The following is a 26,048-nucleotide window of genomic DNA, read 5'->3' as shown; positions in this document are numbered from 1 at the left end:
CCTCACCAGCAATCAGGAAAATACACGTGAAAATAACATACACCTGATTTCATGCAATCCTTCCACCTGAGAGGTAGAATCATTGTCCATATTTTACAACTGAGGAAACTGAAGCCTGGAAGGGTTTTAACTCCATCAACAGAGCTGGGACTTGAACGCAGGTTTGTCTGATGATAAAGGCCATGTTCATCCTAACATGCTGCCCTATGGAAATATTTGTGTGGCGGCTCCCATCCTCTTGGTCAAGTCACTTAACCTCTCTAGTTAGGCTCGGTTTGCTCATTGGCAAAATGGGAATCACCAAAGTACCATCACATAGGGTTACTATGAGAATTAGATGATGCATATACAACACTTGGAACAGTGCTGACACATGGCAAATATTCAACTATCTGACTCACTCATTCAGCAAATATTTAACAAACTCACAACCTGGTCAGGCACTGTTCCAGACTTCGGAAACAGAGCAGTGAGCCAAAGTGCCCTTGCCCTCATGGAGCTGACATTCTAATGGAGAAGACAGAATAGAAATCAATGCATAGAAATATATATAGCATGTTGCATAGTGAGAAGGAAAAAGAATTAAGCAGGAAAGAGGGTGGAGGGGGTTGCAAATTTTAGAGCAGGAAGGCCTCACTGATGTGATCAGAGGTATTTGAATAGAGTTAAGAGAAGTGAAGAAGTAAGCCATTCAGATATCTGGGGAAAGAGCATTCCTGGCAGAGCGATCCCAGGGAGGGTTCAATGAGCAGAGAAAAAGGCCAGTGTGGCTGGAGCGGAGTGAGTGAGGAAGGGTGCCAGACAGACACGTAGCAGGTAAGAGCAGAGAGGTAATCGGGGCCTGGTGGGGCAGCGTATGCACTTTGACTTTACACTGAATGACATGGGAAGCCATTGGAGGATTGTGAAAAGAGAAGATAATCTGGCTCATATTTTAAAAGGATCATTCAGACGGCAGTGTTGAGAATAACTGAAAGGGGATAAGGATAGAAGCCAGGACACCAGTCAGGAGGCTACTGCAAGAACCCAGGGTGGAGCCGATAATGCTTCAGATCAAGGCAGTCAGATTCTGGATATATTTTTAACATAGACCCAAGAATTTGCTGGAGGCTCAGATGTGGGATGTGGGAAACTGGGAGGAGCTGATGATGACTCCAAGCTTTTGGCCTGAGTAACTGGAAGAATGAAGTTGCTCTGTGCTGAGATAAGCATCCAGAACAGAGGCTTCCTGACTGAGGGCACTGCAGAACAATGAGAAATCTAGGGCACTCTGGAATCCACCAGAAAGGCAAAATGGGTGGCTGACATCAGGAAAGTGCATCAGTCACTGTGTTTCAGGGCAGGACTTCAGGCCCTGGGAGGGAGGCTGATAAAAACAAGGCAGAGGGACATGAGGCAGGTTACCAAGGGATTCTGGCACCCAGGAAGCAGACAAGAGTCCAGTTATCAGAGCTAAGGCACAAGGCCAACAATGGTGACTTGAGGCCAAATTACAGAGTGTGAGGCAGCCTCACTCCCTGTGTTTCAGCCCGGACTGTGTCCCAGAGATGGGCAAGAGGCTAGCTAGTCAAGGGTCAAGGGCCCCAGGAGCCTGGGGAAGAAGGTTACCACAGAAGCCAGAAACCAGACAAGATCTGACTCGATCTGCACCCACAGCCATATCATCAGGCTGATGTCGGCACACTATAGACTGACTTGAGGACTCTAACATACTGGGCAGGGCCACAATGAAATGCCAGAGCACCATGAAAGATCCAGGCACACAGAAATATGAGTCCCTCCAAGAGGGACCCCATTTCATGTGTCTAAGACTTGAGGCCTCACCAGCCTCAAGGCCCACATGATTGAATTTTGTGCTTCAGTAAGCATGCAAACTACTTTATGTCATGAACTTTGGACTCCTTCTTCAAGAGTCAACACTTGAATGTCAGATCTGCAAAGGCTAAGGATCTCCTGTACTTAAGGTAATTAAATATTCAAATTAATCAGAGTCAAAAATTTTGTTAGGTTAAATATCTTTGCCAAAAAGCAACAAAGCCACACGTATTAATACCTTACAAATATTTCAAGTATTTCAAATACTCTTGGACTGAATTATTCTACCTACGGAAATCTAGGATCAGAAACACAAATGACTCATCTACCAAGGTGTTTATTACTATGTTGTTTATAATAAAGAAAAACTAGAATCAACCAAAATGTCCAACATATAGAGAGTGGTTATAAACTGTAAGTCATATATGATGAAACGTTATTTAGCTATTAAAATTAGACTTATAAAGTATTTTAACAACACATGGAAACAATGGTTATATAATGGCTGAAATGAAAAAGAAACAGGATACAAATACGGAGAATACCACTTGTATAAAAGTTGCACGAAAAATAACTAGAAAAACACATTAAAATGGTAATTTCTAATTGATGAAATATGGATAATTTTTCTGTTCCTTTTTAATTTTTACATATTTTCCAAATTTTATACAATGTACATGTATTATTTTTATAATGAACAACAAAGAATTAAAGACCAAGCTATAAACAACTCTGAATGTAACAGTTTAAAAATGGAAGCTAAAAAAGAAAACACTAGAGTGAATGCTTTTCTACTAGAGTTCTTGTGTACACAACCTATCAAACTTGGTAAGCTCCTTAAAGGGACATTGTCTGAATTATCTTCATAAACCCAATAATATCTTACTCATCACAGGACTCAACAAATATTTATTAACGAATAAAGTTAGTGCAAGTTACAGTGGCTGTTTAATGTACTAGAAAAGTGATTTTAACAATAAAAACAAGTATTTTCCTGGTAGCTACATACGTTTGGAGAGGCTAAGAATGGCTGGGTTTTGGGGGCTTGTGGCACTTCGGTCTGAAGGAGCAGGGCTTTGCCACAAGGAAGAGCGTGAACAGCACCCCCTGCGGCAGAAAGGACGGCGCCCCAAGACCAGCGATTCTCTAGCACGTTTGCTGCCTCGACACAAAATGGTCAACTTCCAAATGAGGACACCCGTGCCCTTAGGCGTACCCAGGTGTGCCCAATCCTGGGAGCCCAGGACTGTCTCCTCCAGGCGCTCTCCACTCCTCAAAACAGAAGTGAACAGCAATAACATTAAGGTGGGGACAACCTTGACTTAGCGCTAATTAATTTTTAAAAATAATTCTCAAGCATTGGTAGCTTATTAGCAAGAACAAATTGCTTGTGACACAACTCACAGCGGAGACCAACACTCTACTGTGGGCGATGCCTTGATGGCCGCTGCAGCGCCAAGAGCAACACAGCAACAGCACTTACGGCTCCAGGTACTGTGCTCAGCGCCTCACACTAGCATCTGGGTCCTCTTCACCACAACCCTGTGAGGCAGATGCTATGAAGAGCCCTATCTTACAAATGCAGAGACGGAGGCTTTTAGACTTAAACAGGACACCCAGACGGCAAGTGGCAGAGCTAGAACTCAACCCTGGCTGATGCCAAGCCCGTGATGTAGTAGTGGCCGTAGAGGTGGTGGTGGAAGTAATTACAGTGGTGGTAGTAACACTACTGAGAACAAGAGGAAACACCTCTAACGTGCTCACCTCGCACCAGGCACTGCTCTAAGAGTGCTATGTAATTAACTCATTTATTCCTCACAACAAAACTCTGACATTGGCATTACTACTATCCTCATTTTTACAGGTGAAGAAACCGAGGCTAAGAGATGTTAAGCGATTTGTCCAAGGTCACACAGCTGGAAAGCAGCAGAGGCCAGATTTGAATTCAGAGTCGGACCTTGTGGTCTTCCTTCTATGCAGCCTCTGTACCGCCCTAAAGCTTTTATTTTAAAACAAAACGTATGTTAGCACTTCAGTCCTCAAGGTATTTCTTTTCAAATAGACATCAGACTTATCCAAAGGATGGACTTCTCAGGAGAAGCTCCCATCTCTTCCAACTTTTCAGGCATAGAGATTTTAAATTCACGGAATACAATTCAGTCTTTCCAAGCACTATTTGGAGCATCCATACTATCCCGAGCCTCCACTGCAGGAACAATTGGGAGCATGTGAAAGGCGGAATGAATGTGGCAGGGTTCCAGTTCTCTTGTGCAAGTTCTCATGGATGCAGATGTTCCTAATTCAGTGAGTGGGGCCAACGCTTCCTTGCCCCTTCTAAAATTTCAAGACCTTTACTCCCCATTACTCAAGATTCGCAAGTTGTCTACTTCTCTCTTTCATTCTATAAATCTACTACTCAACACATATAGTTAGATAAAAACACAGGGAAAAAAGTACTACCCAAATCTGTATTAAAAATGTGACAACCATATTCTTGGTCACAGTTCCTATTTTGGGACAGATGCACATTCCAAAGCTATTAAGTAAGCCCCTAACTTTCTGCGCTTCTATTTCCTTAGGCAGAAGAGAACACGCTGCTGGAAGTCAAAAATCAAAGGCAAACCAGTGAGCAAATCAAACAGAGAGAGAGTAAGAAATCACAGCAGCAAAGTGCCTGCAGTTTGGGAGGTATGGACTCCTAAACGGAATTTAGGGAGAGGGTGAGAAAAATGCCAGTCTCTGAAAAAGAAATTAAGATATAACACAAAATAGATATTCATAATTAGTGAAAATCTTTCCTGGAAATAATGTACATAAAATAATTTGTAAATGAGGTTTTCTAAATCTCATGAAGAAGCCCAGGGTCACTGTCCTATCTCATCATATCTAATAGTATTTAGATAAAAGGGTATTGTTTCAGGGCTGACAGAAAGCATGCTGTACCCATGAGCAGGGCTGGCTAAGGTTTATGACCTTGGAAACAAAATTCCTTCTCATTTTTAAGTTTTGAGCAGATGACTATGCCACAAAAGCCACAAACTATGACGAGTGAGCATACATAACCAGAATTCAGTTCTTGGTTGGGAAGGAATCAGTTATCTTTACACCCTAGTTCCCTTAACTCACTCTCCATGCCTCCCACTATCTCAGTTTATCCTACGGGTAATTATTAATATCCCTATTTTACACAGGAAAAAACAGGCTTAGAGAGGTTGAGGAAATGCCACAGATTAAAAGAGTGGTGGAGCCAGGGCTCACACCCAGGTCTGCTGGACACCCAAGCCATACTCGTCATCACATCATAGCCATGTCCTGGGCAGTACCCAGAGGAAGCAGAGGCTTAGGGCAAGTTCACCTTGCAAGTCACTGCCACAACTCCAAGAGACAGAACTAGATGAGGATGGTCAGGAAATAAGAGGAACTAGGAGCTGAAGGTAGAGATAGACAGAATTTCTGAACACCAAGAGACGGCACAAGAGGCTGTTTTGAGGTCTCCGAAGAGATTCTTTCATCTGTGACTCAGGACATAACCATTTTGGGATAGGCTCCGAAACTCCATGGTCATTCATGACTTAAGGCAGAGCAGCTCTCCTTCAGTGAGGGGCAGTGGCTGGATGCAAGCTGCCCAGACCTCAGGACACAAAACTGATGGTGCTAAACAAGGACTAACTGGGCCACAACTGACCTCTGTGGAGGGGCCAACTTACTCATTTCCATGCTTCCCATGCCTCATACAGAAAGATTATATTTCTGCCATCATAGTAGGAGCTCAAGAAATATTTGCTGAATTTATTTAATTATCTATCAATTAATTAGAAGTGAAAAGAGTAATTAACTCCTCCCAGAGAGGAGGGAGGGAGCAAAAGAACACAAGCCCCGCCCCCCCGGGTCAGTTTGTTGGTGCAGATGCTTGCGTGCGTGCGTGCGTATGTGTGTGTGTGTGTGTGTGTGTGTGTGTGTGTGTGTGTGGTAATGTAAGGATAAGTCCTTTCACACAGGCTTTCAGATTACCTGCCTCCTTTTATTCTGTGAAATTCTGCCAAGTAGAGATTTGATTTTACAGGCATCCTCTTTTGAAATGTATGTGCCTCAGAGTAGTTAAGTGGAGGCTAAAATTTTTTATATGAAATTTAATCAGAATACTTTTCTTATAATCCAAATAAGCACTTTAGCCAAGACACAGAAATGTGATTGGCTGATGAAGGGAAGGAGGAAGGGAACATCATCTTCGAGCACTGGGTTTTTAGGGGAAGGGAAGGACTTAATCCAGTGCTGAAACTGGGGACCAGAGTGCAGCATGCGAATGCTAACTGGCTGGAGTTGCACTGTCAATGCCCTAGCACCAGTCACACGTGGCTACTGAGCACTTGAAACGAGGCTTGTGCCACCAAGAAACTGAACTTTTCATTTTATTTAATCTTAACTAATTTAAATTCAAATAGTCACATATGGCTAATGACTATATATTGGACAGCATAGGTCCTGGGTGTGGAGGGGGAGGCGGGTGAGAAGAGCACAGACAAAAAAGGGGCAGAAAGTGATAGATACAAACTTCCTACTTCAAAATTGCCCCTAAGCACTATTTGGGTTCATAACTGAAGGTTGCTTGGTACTTTACTTTCCAAAGCTCTTCTGCATTTATTCTGCATTCATTAGGTCCTTACAACAACCATATCAAGTAATTGTCATTACCGTCATTTATAGATGAGGTCAGAGAATTCAGTGATGTGCCTAAATCACAGTGGGAGGGTGGTCTGCAGCCCTTCAGGTTGTTTAACCCCAAAGCTATCCGGATGGCATCAAGGAACCTCAGCTCTTCCTTTCGGAAACAGGAAGTACAAGATGGACAGGTGCCTTGTTCATCTCATCACTCTGCCCTACACAATCTGCGAGAATGTTCAGTGAGAATCCGCCTCTCCTGTTTCACTACAGATGTTTTGCACCTGCTTGGAATTCAGCTCCTTGGAGCTGGGAGCGTTCCCTGTGCTGGGTGGAGGGCGGGCACTGCTCAACCCTTCAACCAAACCTGCTTCTGCTGCCCTTCCCCCTTCCCAGGCCCCCACAGCCTACAGTGAGGAAGACAGGAGCCTGGGGGAGCTCTGAGAGGCGAGCTTCAGCTGCAGAAAGGAAGCTTATGCATGGTGCTACCTATAGGCCACTTACGATATCACTTGCAAATTCAAAGCAGCAGCTCTCAAGATCAGGCCTGCAATTACCCATTCAGGAATGGATTTTCCGCATGAGGACAGAAGTGATTTAAAGGCTGATAAAGGATGCTTGAGGATTAAGGCAGCAACGGCAAAGGCATAGGTGTTTCAGACAACTTCTTTTCTGCCTGTCTAACCCCATACTAAGTTACTGAATCATTTTCCACAATTTTCCTCTATATATATTTTACAGATTCAGAAAACCAGGTACAGAAAGATAAAGGGAATTATTTTTTATATTTAAAACAAACTTATAAATGTAAATCATCCTAGGCCAAGAGCTCTTGATATGCGATCAAGATACATGCAAAATACACACAAAATGAGTGTAATATGTTTGAAATTTTCCCTACTAAAAAGTTTATTTAAAAAAGAAGTGGATGAGAGTATGTGTACATCTGTATATATTTTTCTCAGGAGGGATTCACAGCTTTCATCAGATTTTCAGAGTGAAGGCAATCTTTTAGCTTTTTATTTTCACTGATGTTTTTTAGATTTTTTCATATAGTTCTTATAAATTTTTAAGTAAAACAAATGTTTTATACATATATACTTTTAAGCTATTATAAATGTGATCTTTTTCCCTTTTATGTATTCTAACTTGCCACTGATAATGTACCTTATAGTTTTTGAAAAGGATTTAAAAGTTTTTCAAGTGGCTGGATTTTTTAATTTAAATTTAATTATTTATTACAATTTTATCATTTATGCTCAGATTCAATTTCTCCTTTTTTAATTTACCAAGAATTTATTTGGCCTAGTATATGATCAATTTATACAGACACACGTATCTTATGAACAAATGGTGAAAACAACCCAAATGTCCAACAATAAGAGAGCAGTTAAATAAACTGTGGTACATCCATGTCATGGAATATCCTAAGTCACTAGAAATGTTTTGAAGATCATTTAAACATATGGGAAAACGTTCATGACACACAAAAAAGATACAAACTATACAGCAGTATGATGTTGATTTTGTTTAAAATATTTATAGTCACAGCAAAACTATTGAAAGAAAAGAGCCAAAATGTGAACAGGGACGTTACCTGTTTTCTATAATAAGCAAGTCCCACTTTTTTTTTGGTGAGGAAGATTGTCGCTGAGCTAACATCTGTGCCAGTCTTCCTCTATTTCGTACGTGGGATGCCACCACAGCATGGCTTGACGAGCAATGTGCAGGTCCACACCCGGGATCCGAACCCGGGAACCCCAGGCCACCAAAGCAGAGCGTGTGAACTTACCCAGTACGCCACTGGGCCAGCCCCCAAGTGTCATTTTCATAATCAAGAGTATCTTATCTTTTTATAGAATAAATTGTTGTATACAGTAATTCTGATTGTTAATGATATCACTCTCTTTTATCTTTATTTTGAATACTGGCTCAGCCACTACAGTGAATTAAAAATCTACAATTGTGCTATTGTCACATTCATCTCAGTTTACTAGGAGTTGTTGTCTTTCGCAATTTGTTGCTATCTTGCTTCATCACATAAAGTCAAATAATGCTATGACAATTAACAAACACATATACCAACCCCAGAGGGTTTTTGTGAAGACTAAATAATCTATGTAAAGAGCTCAATGCATTGTCTGGCACATAGCATGTACTCAATAAATGTTGGCTATTATTAGCAGTATTTTGAGATTAATATTGATACTTATGTTTTCCATTTGTTTGAATTTAACTACCTTTTGCCAATCATTTTTTTTTTTTTTTTTTTAGATTTTATTTTTTTTCCTTTTTCTCCCCAAAGCCCCCCAGCACATAGTTGTGTATTCTTCGTTGTGGGTTCCTCTAGTTGTGGCATGTGGGACGCTGCCTCAGCGTGGTCTGACGAGCAGCGCCATATCCGCGCCCAGGATTCGAACCGACGAAACACTGGGCCGCCTGCAGCGGAGCGCGCGAACTTAACCACTCGGCCACAGGGCCAGCCCCTTGCCAATCATTTTTTAAAAGAATTTTATAAAAATTTGAAAGGAAATGCAGCAAAAGAAGGCACCGAAATTGAACTACGAGTCAAAGGCTTGATTTCTAAGTTTTGGTTCTCTTACATACTTGCTATACAAGCTCTAGGCCTCATTATACCCACCCGTATTGGTAGTGGGCCTCAAGAAAATCACTGTTCTGGACCTGGCCCTCCAAGCCTTTACTGTCATACAACAAGGCTTCCTGCCTTTAGCCACCACATTGTTCCCTAAATTAGTTAGAACTATAAACCCTCAGTTATAAACAAGATGATGCAATTTTGTAAAACTGTAATAGTCAGAAACGTAGAAGTGTGATTAGTTTTTAGTGATACAATTTGAAAGGACTAGTTGGATCACATGAAGACCATGAAAGGCTACAACTACACCCAGATAGCCCTATGCAGAGAGAAGCCCTCTGTCCCTCTCTCTGTAGCTGCCTGAGAATCAGGCCACACAGCCAACAGGTGCCCTGGCTGCTATGCAGGCTGGAACATGCTAGAGAACAGTTATCCTTCCCGTAACCAGAAAAGACAGCCCTAGCCCTCAGAGAAAAAGATAAAGCCCACTTCCTCCTGTCTGCCTTCAACGTACTATTGCAGGCCCTGGCTGGAGATATGAGGGCTGTAACTCTAGCCACCTCACTGAAGACCTGCCCCTTGCTAAGGATTATCAGAAGGCAGCCTGCAAAGCTTGCTTTGGTTTACTCATCTGATAAGTCTGTGTTCTCTGTGTAAGGGACCAATGGGTTAGAGGAAAAGAATGTGCTTTTAGATCTTCCTTTAGGATAGAAAATTGACCTTTAATCAACAATAAAATAGTATGATGCTTACCAACTAATGCTGTAAAGATCCATTAAAATAACAGATGTGAAAGCATTTTATAAATTCCAAAGTGATCTACAAACACAAAAGGAAGGGGATTGTGTTTAAATAAATAATTATAAGCAACTTAACTTGAATCAAAATCTGTGCTTCTGTACCATGTTCATGGATTAGAAGACTCAGTATTATTAAGATGTCAGTTTTCCCCAATCTGATCTATAGATTCAATGCAATCTCATTTAAAATCCCAGCAGGTTTTTTTGTAGAACTCAACACGTTGATTCTAAGATTTTATGGATAAGCAAAAGAATAAAATAAGCAAAACAACTCTGAAAAAGAACAAAGTTGGAGGACTCCCACTATCTAATTCCAAGCCTTCCTATAAAGGCACAGCAATCAAGACAGTATGGTATCAGCAAAATGATAGACACAGAGACCAATGGAACAGTAGAGTCCAGAAATAGACGCACACATACATGGCCAGCTGATTTTCAACAAGATGCCAAGGTAATTCAATAGCAAAAGGAAAATATTCTCAACAAATGGAGCTGGAACAATTCAACATCCATATGCAGAAAGAGTGGTCCTCCAACCTATATTTTGCATGACATAAAAAATTAACTTGAGGCCAGCCCGGTGGTGCAGCGGTTAAGTTCACACATTCTACTTCTCGGAGGCCAGGGGGTTCACCGGTTCGGATCCCGGGTACAGACACGGCACCACTTGGCAAAAGCCATGCTGTGGTAGGCATCCCACGTATAAAGTAGAGGAAGATGGGCATGGATGTTAGCTCAGGGTCAGTCTTCCTCAGCAACAAGAGGAGGACTGGCAATAGTTAGTTCAGGGCTAATCTTCCTCAAAAAAACGAAAAAAACTATAAAACTTCTATAAGAATACATAGGAAAAAAATCTTTGCTTGACCCCAAGTTAAGCAAAGAATTCTTAGATAAGACACAAAAAGGCACAAATCATAAAAGAACAAAACTGCTAAACTAGACTGCATCAAAATTAAAACTTCTATACTTCAAGACTTTGTTAAAAAAATGAAAAGAGAAGCCATGGACTGGGAGAAAATATTTGCAAAATACATATCTGATATAGAAATGGTATCCAAAATATATAAAGAACTCTCACAACTCAATAGTAAGAAAATGAATTCACTTTAAAAACCGGGCAAAAGATCTGAAGAGAGGCTTCACCAAAGAAGATATAAAAATGGTAAATAAGCATACAAAAAGGTGTACAACATCATTAGTCATTAGGAAAATGCAAATTAAAACCACAATGAGGGGCCAGCCAGTGATGTAGTGGTTAAGTTTGCGCATTCCACTTCAGCGGCCCAGGGTTCATGGGTTTGGATCCCAGGCACAGACCTACACACCACTCATCAAATCATGCTGTGGTGGAGTCCCACATACAAAATAGAGGAAGACTGGCACAGATGTTAGCTCAGGGACAACCTTCCTCAAGCAAAGAGAGGAAGACTGGTGACAGATGCTAGCGCACAGCTAATCTTCCTCACCAAACAACCACCACCACAAAAAACACAGTAAGATACCACCACACAGGCACTAGAATGACCAAAATTTTTTAAACTGAAATACCACTACCTCACACCCATTAGGATCACTACAATCAGGAAAAAAATAAAATAAAATAAACAGAAAATAACAAGTGTTGGCCATGATGTGGAGAAATTAGAACCCTTGTATGCTGTTGGCGGGAAGGTAAAATGGTGTAGCTACTCTGGAAAACAGTCTGGGGGGTTTCTCAAAAAATTAGAAATAGAATTATCATATGATCCAGCAGTCTCACTTATGGGTATATACATAAAACAACTGACAGCAGGATCTCCAAGAGATAATTACACACCCATATTCATAGCAGCATTATTCACAATACCCAAGAGGTGGAAGCAACCCAAATGTCCACTGATGGATGAATGGATAAACAAAATGTGGCATATACATACAATGGAGTATTATTCAGCCTTAAAAAGGAAGGAAATCCTGTCACATGCTTCAATATGATTGAGCCTTGAGGACATTATGCTAAGTGAAATAAGCCAGTCACAAAGACAAGTACTGTATGATTCCACTATATGAGGTAACAAGAGCAGTCAAATTCATAGAGACAGAAAGGTAGAATGGTGGTTGCCAGGGGCTGGGGGAAGAGGGAATGGAGACCTATTTAATGAGTACAGAGTTTCAGGAGGTTTTTTGTTTTTTGTTTTTCTGAGGAAGATTCGCCATGAGTTAACATCTGTGCCAATCTTCCTCTATTTTGTATGTGGGTCACCACCACAGCATGGCTGCCAACAAACACTGCAGGTCTGTGCCTGGGAACCAAACCTGGGCCGCTGAAGTGGAGTGCACCAAACTTAACCACTAGGCCATGGGGCCAGCCCTGAGTTTCAGTTTTATAAGATGAAAAAGTTCAGGAGATCGGTTGTACAACAATGTGAATATACTTAACACTACTAAATCATACACTTAAAAATGGTTAATATGGTAAACTTTAAGTTGCGTTTTTTACTACAATTTAAAAAAAACAACGGAAATACCAAGGCTGGAGAGAGTGCAGTCACTGGAACTCTCATACACCGCTGGTGGGAATGTGCAATAGTATAACCATTTTGTAAAACAGTTTGGCAGTTTCTCATAAAGTTAAATACACACTTACCATGTTTCTCAGCAGTTCCACTGCCAGGTGTTCACACAAGAACTGTATGTGAATGTCTATAGTATCCTTCTTTACCCACAACTGCCAAAAGGTAGAAACAATCCAAATGCCCACCAACTGATGAACGGATAAACAAACTATAGCACCTCCATACAATGGAATACTACTCAGCAATAAAAAGGAATGGACTACGGATAAATACAATGAAGTGGGTTGAATTATGTTCCCCAAAAAGATACGTTCAAGTCCTAACCCCAAGTACCTGTGAATGTGACCTTATTTGAGAAGAGAATTTTTGCAGATGTAATCAAGTTAAGATGAGGTCATACCAGATGAGAGTGGGCCCTAAATCCAATGACTGATGGCTTTATAAGAGACGGGAGAGGGAGATTTGAACACAGAGACAAAGAGGGAAGAAGGTCATATGCAATGGAGGCAGAGAGTGGGGTGATGGAGCTACAAAGCAGGGGACACCAAGGACTGGTGGCAACTAACACAAGCCAGGAGGAGCAAGGAAGGCTTCTTCCCTAGAGCCTTCAAAGAGCATGGCCCTACTGACAGCCTGATTTCAGACCTTCAGCCTCAGAACTGTGAGAGACGAAATGGCTGCTGTTTTAAGCCACCCAGTTTATGTTCTCTGTTATAGCAGCCCCAGGAAACTAACACACACAACAACATGGATGAGTCTCACGTGCACTATGCTACGTGGAAGAACTCGGCAGGCTACGTATTTTTGATACCATTTACAGGACACACTGGAAAAGGCAAAACTACAGCTCAGTGGTTCCAGAGGCTGGGAGCGGGGGGGTGAGAGATCACACGGGGACATAAGGGACCTTTCTGGGGATGATGGAACTGTCCTATTTCTTGATTGTGGTGGTGATTATACAACATAGAACTGTATACCTAAACAAGGGCAATTGTACCATATGTAAATTATACTTCAGAATGTTTACTTAAAAAAGAAAACCTAGGGGCTGCCCCGGTGGCACAGCAGTTAAGTTCACACGTTCCACTTATCAGCAGCCCGGGGTTTGCCGGTTCAGATCCCGGGTGCAGACACGGCACCACTTGGCAAAAGCCATGCTGTGGTAGGCGTCCCACGTATGAAGTAGAGGAAGATATGCATGGATGTTACCTCAGGGCCAGGCTTCCTCAGCAAAAAGAGGAGGATTGGCAGTAGTTAGCTCAAGGCTAATCTTCCTCAAAAAAAAAAAACGAAAAGAAAATCTATGCTTCTGGGATTCCCTTTTTTCCTCAGTTTGTCAAGAAGAATCCCGGGAAGAGGGCTCCCATTGGCCTAACTATCCCCTAAAGGGATAATGTGAGGATCAAAATAATAACAATAATAGTTATATATTATAATGCATTGACTAAAATAAGAAACCACAAAATCATATATACAGAAATAAATAAATGTATAAATTGAAAGTTTGATGAGAATCAGGATAAAATATCTCCTCACAAAATATCTATTAATACAAAGAGGAAGTGTAACTTAACAGTGGAGAAGCCTAACAGACATCACCTTAATTGATAAAAGTAACAGGCCAAATGAAAATCACCCACTTAGTGGGATACAATAACCACATCACTTCTGGGTTATTCTTGCCAAAGATGCATAGTCACGAAGAAACATCAGATAAACCCCAAGTGAGGGTTATTCTACAAAATAACTGGCCTATAATCTTCAAAAGTCACAAGGTCACAAAAGTCAAAAATTATTTTTTTTAATGTCAAAAATAAAAGACTGAAAAACTGCTCCAGACCGAAGGGAACTAAAGACAATAACTAAATACATGTCATTCTGAACTGGATCCTTTTGCTATAGGGGACAGTAATGGACACTAGGTGAAACTTGAACGGCATCTGAGGATCAGACGGGAATAATGTATCACTGTTAATTTCCTGATTTTGATGGTGCTATTTTAGTTATGTAGGACAATATCCTTGATTACAGGAAATACACAGTGAAATATTTTGGGGTGATATGGCATCAGGTCAGCAACTTATTCTCAAAGGGAAAAAACATTACTTGTATGGTACTTCCAACTTTTCTGTAAGTTTGTGATTGTTTCAAAGTGAAAAAAGTATTCAAAGAATGAATCCCAGGAAGGCCAAGGCTGTCACTTCATCCCACTCCCCAGTGAAACAGGAAAGGGACCTGAGAGTAAATTCTGTATTCCTCTAAATCTGACAATAAAGTCACATTTATATAAAGACCACAAAATCAGGATCTCAAACACAACAAACTCTGACAATGCTCTATTTTCTTAAGCATGAAATCCAGCATAAAGCAGAGATCTACTTTATTTGGATACTGAATGATCCAATAGGCCAACATATAAGACAGTTCGATCTACAGAAGCAGATCTCTAACATCAGCAGTACTATAGTGAGATTCCAATGTCATTATATTAAAGACAAGATTCCAGGGAAGTAGGATAGAAACATGTTTACATTGTACTTTTTCTAATCACCATTACAGTTAAGGGTTCCTATTAACACTCTCAAATGGAAGTCTCCAATTTAAATAATACTTTTGTACTATGGGACATAATCAAACAAGTGAACCCAGTTTTTACAACAAACAAAGATGACAGTACTTTTAAAATGGAGAGGCATCCAAAAGAATAAAGCTACGCTTCATCTTAAAGTTCATATCTCACCTTTAACACCAAATCTTAAATTGTGTAATTAGAATGACATGCTCCTGATTTTTCAGAGACTAGCATATCTAAGTAAGTCTAATTCTGTTCTTAACAAAAATATCATATACCATTGTCAAAACAATTCCACACTGTTTTGCACAAGGCTCTTTACTGACCTGAATGGTTAAAGCACCTGAGACACTGCACTAATCTAATGCAATACAGACCACTTATCTTTGCCTTAGATCTGCACTGTCCAACATGGCAGAAATGGCCACATGAAGGGAGAGAAATGTGGCTAGTCTGAATTGAGATGTACTTTAAGTCTAAAATACACATCAGATTTCAAAGACTTCATACAAAAAAAAGAATGTGAAATATCTCATTAACGTTTTTTATACTGACTATATATTGAAATGATAATATTTTAGACGCTTTGGGTTAAATAATTATTTAAATAATATTAAAGTAAAGTATACGTTTCTTTTTCTTTACTGTAGCTACTAGAAAAGTTTAAATTACATAGGTGGCTCACGTTGTATTTCTACTGGATGGTGCTGCATTAGACTATTTGTGAAATAACACAATCTTACGCTGCAGAAGCCAGGAAAGAGAATAATGATGGACTTCCCAGGAGAACATTGAATTGTATCAAGGTCCAGTTTATCCTTCAAGATCTAATCTTTTAAAATATAATCTCTGCCTATCTTTTTACACTCCACTCAGTTTAAAGAAAGCAAATATCTGGAGGTACCTGAAACTCTGGCGCACTGCTCCGCAGCTGGCTCACATTTGGTAAGGATCCTCCATGGTACTGTGTAAGGCGCAGTTGCTGAAGCTTCTGAAATTGAACCTGGAAACAAAGCGATTTCAAGACTGTTGAGAGACGACAGCAAAGATCTGAAAGAAGCATCAAAGTATGGTGCTTTGTAGAGAAACGGCTCCAGAATGAAAGTCTTGGTTTCAATTTCTTCTCTACTTAAAACCTCCAGGTTTCAAGTGCCTTCTGGCTTGATTAGTCTATTTTTGGAAAGAATTTATCCAGGTTCCAAATGCCCCATGCACCAGGACAGCTAGGGACTCTTGCAAGGTCTTTGAGGGTGTATGTGTAGGCATGCAGGCACAATCTTTAACAACCCAATAAAAGAATTTCTCAAAGGAAAACTAAGCCTCTATCTATGACTCTAAGACATTAACCGTTTTTCCTTCCCCATCATGCTTTTTTTCAGTCTCCATTTACATTTATGTGTAATAACTGCACAGTTGTGACCATAAAACATAGGTACAATCTCACATGCTTACATCATAAGTCTTTTCTATGATATTACATAATCATTTTCAATGGCTACATAACATTTCCTCTTCTGAATTATTCCCTTAGAACATATTCCAAAGAATAATTCCTAGGTTTGGGTATGGGCCTTTTGATGGCTCTCAACACATACTGCCAAAATGTTTTCCCAAAGGGTATACCAATATATATATGAGAAAACAGTCTCACCAAAAAACTCACTAACACTCGATATTATCATTAATTTGGGGTAAAGAAGAAGGCCAATTCAACAGGTATAAAATGGTATCCCACTGTTTTAAGATGCCTTACTTCTGCAAGTTCTTCCTTCATTTTCCAAAAGGCAGTAAACTGGTTACAGTTCTTGTAAACCCCAAAGTGGTCATTTGGTCTTTAAGAGTTCTGTTTCTTAAATAATAAATTTCTTCTGTGGTTATATAACCCTTGGCACTTATAATTCACGTAGGGAAGAAAGGGTAGACAGGAACCCTGAGGCAGATTTTTACCCTTTCATTACTCTCTGCCTTTGTCTAATGATAATAATAATAATTACCAGATCTGAGCCCCTAAGACGAGCCAGATGCTGCCCTCAGACGCACTACCCACTTCATCCCTAACCCTCTCCACAACCACCACAGGAGACTACATTATCCTGCTTTTGCAGACCTGGAGCCCCAGACCTAGGAAGTTCAGAGACTTGCACAAGGTCACACAGCAAGAAGAGGCCAAGCTAAGGCTGTCTAACTCAAAACCCACATTCTTATTTCTGCCATATTCTTTTCCTTTCTTCTATTTCTCCCTCGATGGTCACACTATTTAAAAGTTCAGAGAAAAGTGAAGTTTGAGTGACCAAAAGCATTGCTGTGCCTATGAAGCTCTCTGATTTTGTTTTTACATTTATTATGATAACTTTCAAATACATATAAAATAAAGATGAGTATAATGAAACCCCATCTATCTTCCAGCTTCAATAATTATCAACTTATGTCCACTCTTTTTTTTTTTTTTTTTTTTTATTTTATTTTTTTTTTTAAAGATTTTATTTTTTCCTTTTTCTCCCCAAAGTCCCCCGGTACATAGTTGTGCATTCTTCGTTGTGGGTTCTTCTAGTTGTGGCATGTGGGACGCTGCCTCAGCGTGGTCTGATGAGCAGTGCCATGTCCGCGCCCGGGATTCGAACCAACGAAACACTGGGCCGCCTGAAGCGGAGCACGCGAACTTAACCACTCGGCCACGGGGCCAGCCCCAACTTATGTCCACTCTTGATCCATCTTTACCCCCTCTGCTATCACAGCACCCCACTAAAAGAAATCCCAGGCATTCCGTATTTCAATACGCATCTCCAAAAAATAAGGACTTACATCTGTCTGGAAGTTTTAAAAGTATACAAAACCCTTTGGCAGCCTTAACTTCCTTATACCCACAGTATCTGATTTCTCAAACATATTGCCCTGGGAGACGGTTATAATCTATTAATCAAAACCCAGATCCGAGAGCCAAATACGAGAAGGAGGACATGGTGAGCTTTTTCCATCTATCAGCTGAGTTGTAAGAATAAAGTCTCAGCTTTTGATCTTAACATTCTCAAAGCACTTACCAGAAGCATTTGACTCTATCCTTGAAATTCTCTAGGCAAAATTCTCAGCCCCCTTGATCTAAAGCCTTTGATCCCTTCTTCCATCAATCCATCCATTTACTCACTTACATAAAAATTTTTTTTTTCTTCACTTTTTTTTGAGGAAGATTAGCCCTGAGCTAACTACTGCCAGTCCTCCTCTTTTTGCTGAGGAAGACTGGCCCTGAGCTAACATCGTGCCCATCTTCCTCTACTTTTTATATGTGGGACGCCTACCACAGCATGGCATGCAAAGAAGTGCCATATCCGCACCCGGGATCTGAACTGGCGAACCCCGGGCCACCGAGAAGTGGAATGTGCGAACTTAACCGCTGCGCCACCGGGCCGGCCCCCATAAAAACTTTTAACTGTGTGTCAGGTACTGTGCCAGGCTCTGGCTTACTCAGAGGAAAACATGCCAAAGTTCCTGATTTCAGAGTCCTCACAAAGGCTTCAACTCTTACCCAAAAGCCGTGACACTTCAACCAAGCTAAATTCTAAATCTAGCTAGAGACCTGCTTTCAGCTGAGCTGAAGGCTCTCTCACAGTCTCCTATATCTGCTCTCCCTCCCACAGCGCCTATTTCTGGAGCTTTCCAAGACCAGTGCACTACAGTAAAAAGAGCACTGGAGCTGGAACTGGAAGACCTGACTCTGTAACCTGGAACTCCCCTGGGGTTGGGCAAGCTATTCTGCCCTCTATTTCACAAAGACAACGTAAGGGTTATAAGAGAGGATAGACATGACGGTGTAAAACGTAAAGCTCTGGACAACTTCCCAAAATACTATCTTTATTGTTGATATTCTCAACTATCTTTTTTGTTTTTAAGGATTGGCACCTGGGCTAACAACTGTTGCCAATCTTTTGTTTTTTTTCCTGCTTTATTTCCCAAACCCCGCACCCCACCCCCTCCCCCCCGCCGCCCCCGGTACATAGTTGTATATCTTAGTTGCAGGTCCTTCTAGTTGTGGGATGTGGGACGCTGCCTCAACGTGGCCTGACGAGCAGTGCCATGTCCGCACCCAGGATCCGAACCCTGGGCTGCCGCAGCGGAGCGCACGAATTTAACCACTCGGCCATGGAACCGGCCCCTCAACTATCTTCTAAACCCTTGAATAATTTTGATATTTTCCTCTTTTAAAATTCAGAATCATTGAGCTAGAAAGAACTGTAGGGACTGTCTTCCACACCATCATGCTCACTGGTGATGAAAATGAGAACCAAAGAATGACTAGCCTAAGGCGGAGAGCACCAACTGGCAGGAAACAGGCCACGTTTAGCCTTGAGAGTTCTGTATGACCCACATGATACCTACTCAATGCTTGAAATTTTAACTTTAAAATTGGCAGACTGCATAAATATCTGAATTTCCAACTTCTCTTGATTGAGAGATCAGACAACACTAAACCCACATTCTTGCATGGCAACAATGCCCAGCGCTGAGAAGGGACCGCCCCCTTAGACGTGGCTTGGGTTCCCCCGTTGTCGAGTCCTCATTGTACCCTATTATTCCTCCACTACGACCCGAGATCAGCAACCATTTATCATCTCATTCCTGGCCCCTTCACTCCTTTTCCTCAACTGCCTCACCCTGTAACTTGAGTTAACAACTGTTAGCCTATAGTCACACATTTTAGTGGAATTTCCTTCAATGTCTTTATGAAATGAGATCTAAGCCTCACTAATTCCTTTTTGAAAAGGTCTCTAATAGTCAACACAATCCCAAACAAAACCCCAGCAGGCCTTTTTATAGAAACTGACAAGATAATTCTAAAATTTACAGATGAGCCAATAACCTACAGTAGCCAAAGCAATTTTTAAAAAGAGCAAAATTGGAAGACTTAAGTTACTTCATTTCAAGACTAATTATAAAGCTACAGAAATCCAGGCTATTGCCCAAAAGAGAGATGTATAGATCAACAGAACAGAAGAGAGAATCCAAAAATAGACCCACACATATATGGCCAATTGATTTTTGAGAAAAGCATCATAGCAATTCAATGGGGAAAGAAAAGTGTTTTCAATAACTGCCACTGGTACAATTTGATATCCTTATGGAAAAAAAAGCAGCTGAGTATACAGACATTCAGTGTGACAGTCAGATTCAAATCGCAGCTCAGCCACTTACCAGCCATGCAACCTTACCTCTCAAGCAAAATGAAGAACATTCTAGAAACACACTCCATAGGGTCATTATGAGAACTACGTGAGATAATGAATATAAAGAGATCAGCACAGAGCCTGGCAAAGATAACACTCAACATTTAGCCCAAACCTAATCTTTCTAGTCTCCTTTCTCCACCCCCTCAGAGGCCTCGCTACTCCATAACGTATCTAATTTATTTTAATCTAAAAATAATGGTTTTTTAAATATTCAAGCCAAATTAACACTCCAAGTCGATGTGCTGAGTTTATCTGGCGGTTTCTCAACACTACAAGTTGTCCTTCTAAGCCGACCTTCTTGAACAAGTTCCCAACCTTGTCTCCATTTTCTCCCATCCATTCCTCAGTGCCCCACAACCTCCCTTCCACCCAGCACTCTGCGGACACAGCAACTCTCCCCAAGGTTAGCAACGACCTCCACGTGACCGGACCAAAGCACACGTCCTTATCACGCCAGACCCAGTCAGCAGCACCGGGCTCAGCTGGCTGACACTCCTTCCTCTTAAAAAGGATCCTCCTGGCTTTTCCCCTACCTCTGGGTGCTCTTCAGTCTTTTTTTCTGGTTCCTCCTCCTTGCCCTCCCCTATAAATGGTGGAGCTTCTTGGGCTTCTCCTAGGCGCTCTTCACACCTCACTCTACAGGAGGGGTCATAAACTCAAATGCCTACAGGTGCCAGTACGGAAGATAACTAAGTGAAGAGGGCTGGAATGACTGTGAGGAACACCACAGGGAGTGGTAGGGACTGTGGCAAACTGAAAAACATACACATGCCCTATCTAATGGGGGCAGCCACTACTCAGCTCCAGGCAACTGCTGCCATGCAGAAATGTAGGGTGAATGTTGTTAGATAATCTCGTTTTTCAAAAGAAGCCAAAGTCCAGATTTTAATATAAAATCTCAACATTCATTCTTGGCCCTAGTTTTTTTTAAAAAACACATTTGCCTTCCCCCTACCACCCCAAAATACATCAGAGGGCCAAATTAGAATTTAGGCCACCAACTTGCAAGATCTGTTCTAGAAATTCTTCCTAGGCAGCTGAATCTACTCCCACAGCTACACACCAAAGATTCCCACGTTTATATCACTAGCCTGAACTTCCCTCCTGAGCTCCAGGACCACACACAAACTGCTTGCTGGACCATCTCTACTTAAACTTTGCCTCTCAGCACCTCGAACTCAGCATCTCTTGACATTGAGGAGTCTGCTCCCGACTTACTCTTGCCAGTGCTCCCTCTCTTAAAGGAGGACATCCTGAAATGGCTCAAGTCTGAAAGCTGAGGATCATGCTCGAGTCCTCCCTCTCCCTCACTTCCCTCAACCGTTCACCAAGTCTGGTCCTTTCTACCTCCTAAGTATCAGTCTGTTCCCGTCTCTGCCTCCCTGTTGCTATCAGCCCAGTCAATGCCATCATCACATCTCCCAGACTAGTGTTTCAACCTCCAAACAGTTTCTCTGCTGCCTCCTCCTCTTTCCACCCACCATTCTGGAGCTAGAGGCATCGTTTAAAACGCAAAGTTCCCCTGGTTCAACAGCTGCAATGACTTCCCACTGTCCTCAGGATCACATCCCAAACCTCGTCTCTACAATCTGACCTCTGTGAATGCCTCAACTCAAATCGCCCTCCTCATCCCCTTGTAGAAACTTTGCCCCCTGTGCTGGAACATTCTTCCTCCCTCAACACATAAGCATATACCCCCAAATGCCTTCCCCACTCCCAGGAATCCTCCGGGCCACTAGATGAGGTGAGGACTCCCTACCACACACTCTCAGAGCTCCATCTGCTTGTGCCTTTGTAACAGTCAACAAAATGTGTCCTTACTTGTCAACTGGATGTCTTTCCCATAAAATCCTAAAATCCATGAGGAGACTGTGTTTGGCCTACTCACCACTATATCCCCAGTGTCCATCCTAACTCCTGACACACACTAGGGACTCAGTAAGCACCTGCTGAACAAATTAATAAGCTCTTTGAAGTGAGACACCACATCTTCAGCTCCCCCACGCACACCCCCTAACTACAGTGGGCACTCTAGTACCGACAGATTAACAAAGGAACAAAAGGACGGCCTCCTTCTGCGCGTACCTGCCTCTGCTTCCATCCTCGCCTTACCAGCCCAGGTACCACCTCCGAACTGAGCCTCCTAGGATTCTCTTCTCAGAATTTTCCCACTGCTTCCTGAGAAGGCTGAACCCCTAAAGCTAGAGTAAAACATTCTCCATAATCTAGTCCATCCCACCTACTAGGCAAACAGGATTTAACTCCAACTCTGAAGGATTAGCTGTGATTATGCAGAGAAGGACCTGAAGCCCAACACATGCTCAGAGAGGTAAAAGTACTGAGACTGATTAGCAATGTCTGCCCCATGAGTAAGCATGTCTGCCATAAACCGGGAATGGAAAATCAGTATATCTGCCATGCGGTTACCAATAAAGAACTAGATGGATTCTTCTGCACCTGGGATCTTCAGACCCTTGGAGGTTCACACATACGCTTGGGGATCTAAGAGTTCTCTATGAGAAGTGTTAAGTTTTGTGACTTTATTAGGAAAATAACCCTTAAAATTTTTAAATATTATTGGGGCCGGCCTGGTGGGGCAGCGCTTAAGTTCGCACGTTCCGCTTCGGTGGCCCAGGGTTCGCCAGTTTGGATCCCGGGTGCGGACATGGCACTGTTTGGCAAGCCATGCTGTGGTAGGCATCCCACATATAAAGTAGAGGAAGATGGCATGGATGTTAGCTCAGGGCCAGTCTTCCTCAGCAAAAAGAGGAGGACTGGCAGCAGCTGGCTGAGGGCTAACCTTCCCCCCCAAAAAAAATTTTTTTTAAATATTACTGGCAAATTCAGTGTTATCATTTGCCTTCATGTTTATGAACACAGTGGAGCCCAGTAGTATTACTGTACTAGCAATGGGTAGAGCAGAAAAGAATACAGGCAGAATTAACATGTAAATGATGTCCTGAACCAGGTGAAGGGCAAAGTGACACCATGATTTTGTGGTAATCAGAACAGAGAAGAGGAGTGGCCTGAGTTATCACATGGGGCACAGCTCATCAGGCCTGCTAAACTCAAGAGAATCTGAGCTATAGTGGTTAGCCGCATATTCACAGTGAGAGCTTCAATTCAGTTCAGCTGAACAGCATTTCTCACATTAAATTAATGTTGTTACTCTGAATTTATTGAATTTATTTTTACCTTTGGTTGAATTTATTTTGTACATGTGTTTTAGTTTGCAGTTGTATCACAGCTTTAAGCAAACGATGTTATATGTGAGTTTATGTCTGAACACAATTGAGTAACATAATCAAATTCATTTAAAGTGAACACTGAGGATCTGTGAAAAAATTTTGCCTTTAAAAGAATCTGTACGTTACTCATGGCTTCATCCGTCAGGGATGTTTTAAAGGGAATTCATGAATTGGGTGAGAGATTGGATCCACTCTAGGTATACAGACATATAGAGTGTTCGTATTTGTACATATACAATTTATGTATCTAAACAACACAGGCCCCAGCATTAATCCTCAGTTTTCACACATTCTCCTCAATGTGCTCTGAGCTTGTAATGTTCATCCCTGAATCGAACCAAGATCACAAACGTAAATGCCTGTGGATATCAGGCAGGTAATAAATGAGTGAAGCTAGTAAGGCGTGAGAAAAAAAATTTTTTTGTTTTTGGCAAGGAAGACTGGCCCTGAGCTAACATCTGTTGCCAATCTTCCTCTTTTTTTTTTTTTTTTCTCCCCAAAGCCCCAGCACATAGTTGTATATTCTAGTTGTAAGTCCTTCTAGGTCCTCTATGTGGGACCCCACAGCACGGCTCAATGAGCAGTGTGTAGGTCTGTGCCCGGGGTGCAAACCCATGAACCCAGGCTACCAAAGCACAGCTCTGGAACTACCACCACTACACCACCGGGCCAGCCCCCAGAAAAAAAGTTTCTTGAAATCCTCAGTCTTCTTTATCCACATATTTTTTTCTCAGCATGACAGAAGTGTAAGTGTAAGAAATATTTCACTTTCCCCTTAACTTCACTAAAAGAAAACACCATCGAAAATATGACAAATGGCAAGTGACACCTAGCCCCAGTGTGGGGGATCATGACAGGGTGTGGTGACAAGTGTGGCCAACTAGAGAATTCACGCTCCATTGGCGGGGCAACCACCACCCAGCTCCAGCTCCATTCCCATATGACTGTCATATGGGAATTCAGGATATATATAGAGAAAGAGAGAGAAACAAAAGAAAAAAGAAAGAAATTTTGATTTTTAAATGAAAATCTCACAATTAAAAAATTCTGGCAACAGAGTCAAGCAGTTTTCCCAAACACAGCCCTAGCCAAAAAAAAAAAAAAAAAAGATGCCTGCAGCTCGCTGAGCCAGGGACCGCCAGTTTGCAACTCTGTTCTCAGCTCTTCTTCAAGCTGCGCCCCCGGCCCCAGCATCTGCAGATCCTCCCCCATCATCCCGATGGTCCTTCAAGGTCAGCCTTCAGGATGCTCAAGGCCGGCCCGGCTCAGGCCGACCCTCCTCCGGGTCCCGCGCGCACGCTCGCGCCGGCTCTCCATCCTCCACCGCTTCGCTCAGCAGTCAGCCGACCTCGCCGGTGTTTGTCCCGGCTCGCGCCTTACTCATACCCCCGGGCCCCCCTCGGTCTCCTGCAGCGCCATGCACCTTGCCGGGTCTCAGGAAACACCGGGAACCGGACTCGAGGAAGCGCCTCCCAGGAGCGCGAGGAGCAAAGCCTCACGCTCGCCGCGGGATCACACGCCGGTACCCGGCCCCGAAGCGGCTTTGAGGGCGACCGCGGCCCGCGGCCCTGCACGCCGAGGGGGTGGAGGTTCCGAGCAACGCGGGGCCGCGCCGCCCGCCTCCGGGCCCTTCGCGATTTCCTCTCGGGGCTGCCGGCGCCTCCCCCGCGGCCGCTCCGCCCGCCCCGGCCCCCGCACCGCGGCCCGCGCCGCAGTCCCCCCTGCGCGGCGTCCGCCAACAGCCTGAGGCGCCGGGAGGCGGGGAAGCCCCGAGGCCGCGGCCGCCCGCCCGCCCCGCTCCCGCGCGCCCTCTCCCCGCCGGCGGGTCCCGCCCGCGCCCCTGGCCGCCCGCGCCGGCGCAGGCCCTCACCCGCGACAGGGTGAGGTCGGTCATGAGCTGCTCGAAGGCCCGCGTCTCCTCGGCCTGCCGCTGCGTGTGCAGCGCGATCTTCTCACTGAACTTCCGCGGGTTGGCGCTGCCCGAGCCCGGCGACGCGGCCATGGTGCGGGCCGGCGCCGCCGCAGGGGCACGCGGCGGGCGCGGGGCCTGCGCCTCCGCCCGGCCGTCCGTCCGTCCGCAGGCCGCCCAGGCCGCCCAGGCCGCCGCCCGAAGCACGGCCTCCGGCGCGACCCGGCAGAGGAGCCGCCGCGGCCCCACAGCCCGCGAGCGGCCGGGAGCGCGCCAGGCCCGCCCCCGCGCGCCGGCCCCGCCCCCATAAGGCCCCGCCCACCCAGCGCCGGCCCGGGCGCCTGGACAGGCCCCGCCCACCCGCGCGCCAGCCCCGCACACGGCCTCTCGAGCCCGCCACACGGCGCCCCAGCCCGGCCTCCGGAGCCCGCCGCCCGCCCCGGCCCAGCGACTCCAAGCCCGGCGCAGGAGCCCGCAGCGCGCAGAGACACAGGAAACCCCGTCAGCAAAGCGAAATGGCTCGGCCGCGTGGGAGAAGCCCCGGGCCCATGTTACTGCAATACTCCCATTTGGGGAAATCCTGGCCTTTGGATTTACGTGACGATTTTGGAACAGTTTTAACACCCTTCTCCCGTTCCCACAATTATAACGATTTACTTCAGGGGCGGAAAAGCG

General features: G+C 43.5%; 1 protein-coding gene across 2 annotated transcripts in view; it reads right to left on the bottom strand.

The window, feature by feature from the left end:
- The window catches only part of CRTC3 (CREB regulated transcription coactivator 3), a 95,231-nt gene extending 69,588 nt beyond the window's left edge, over positions 1–25,643 (bottom strand). Inside the window, exons 1-2 of one of the 2 annotated variants that reach the window (XM_023649559.2) lie at positions 25,335–25,643; positions 15,902–16,000 (exon numbers count right to left, since the gene is read on the bottom strand). In XM_023649559.2, coding sequence (XP_023505327.1) covers positions 15,902–16,000; positions 25,335–25,466 — 231 coding nt within the window. In that variant the 5' untranslated portion in view covers positions 25,467–25,643. The remainder of the gene's footprint in view (positions 1–15,901; positions 16,001–25,334) is intronic. The other variant, XM_023649566.2, reaches the window with a different exon arrangement.
- Between the last annotated feature and the right edge of the window lie 405 nt (positions 25,644–26,048).

The sequence above is a fragment of the Equus caballus genome, chromosome 1, assembly GCF_041296265.1.
Source record: "Equus caballus isolate H_3958 breed thoroughbred chromosome 1, TB-T2T, whole genome shotgun sequence".
NCBI lineage: Eukaryota > Metazoa > Chordata > Mammalia > Perissodactyla > Equidae > Equus > Equus caballus.
This window is presented reverse-complemented; position numbering and strand designations above follow the sequence as displayed.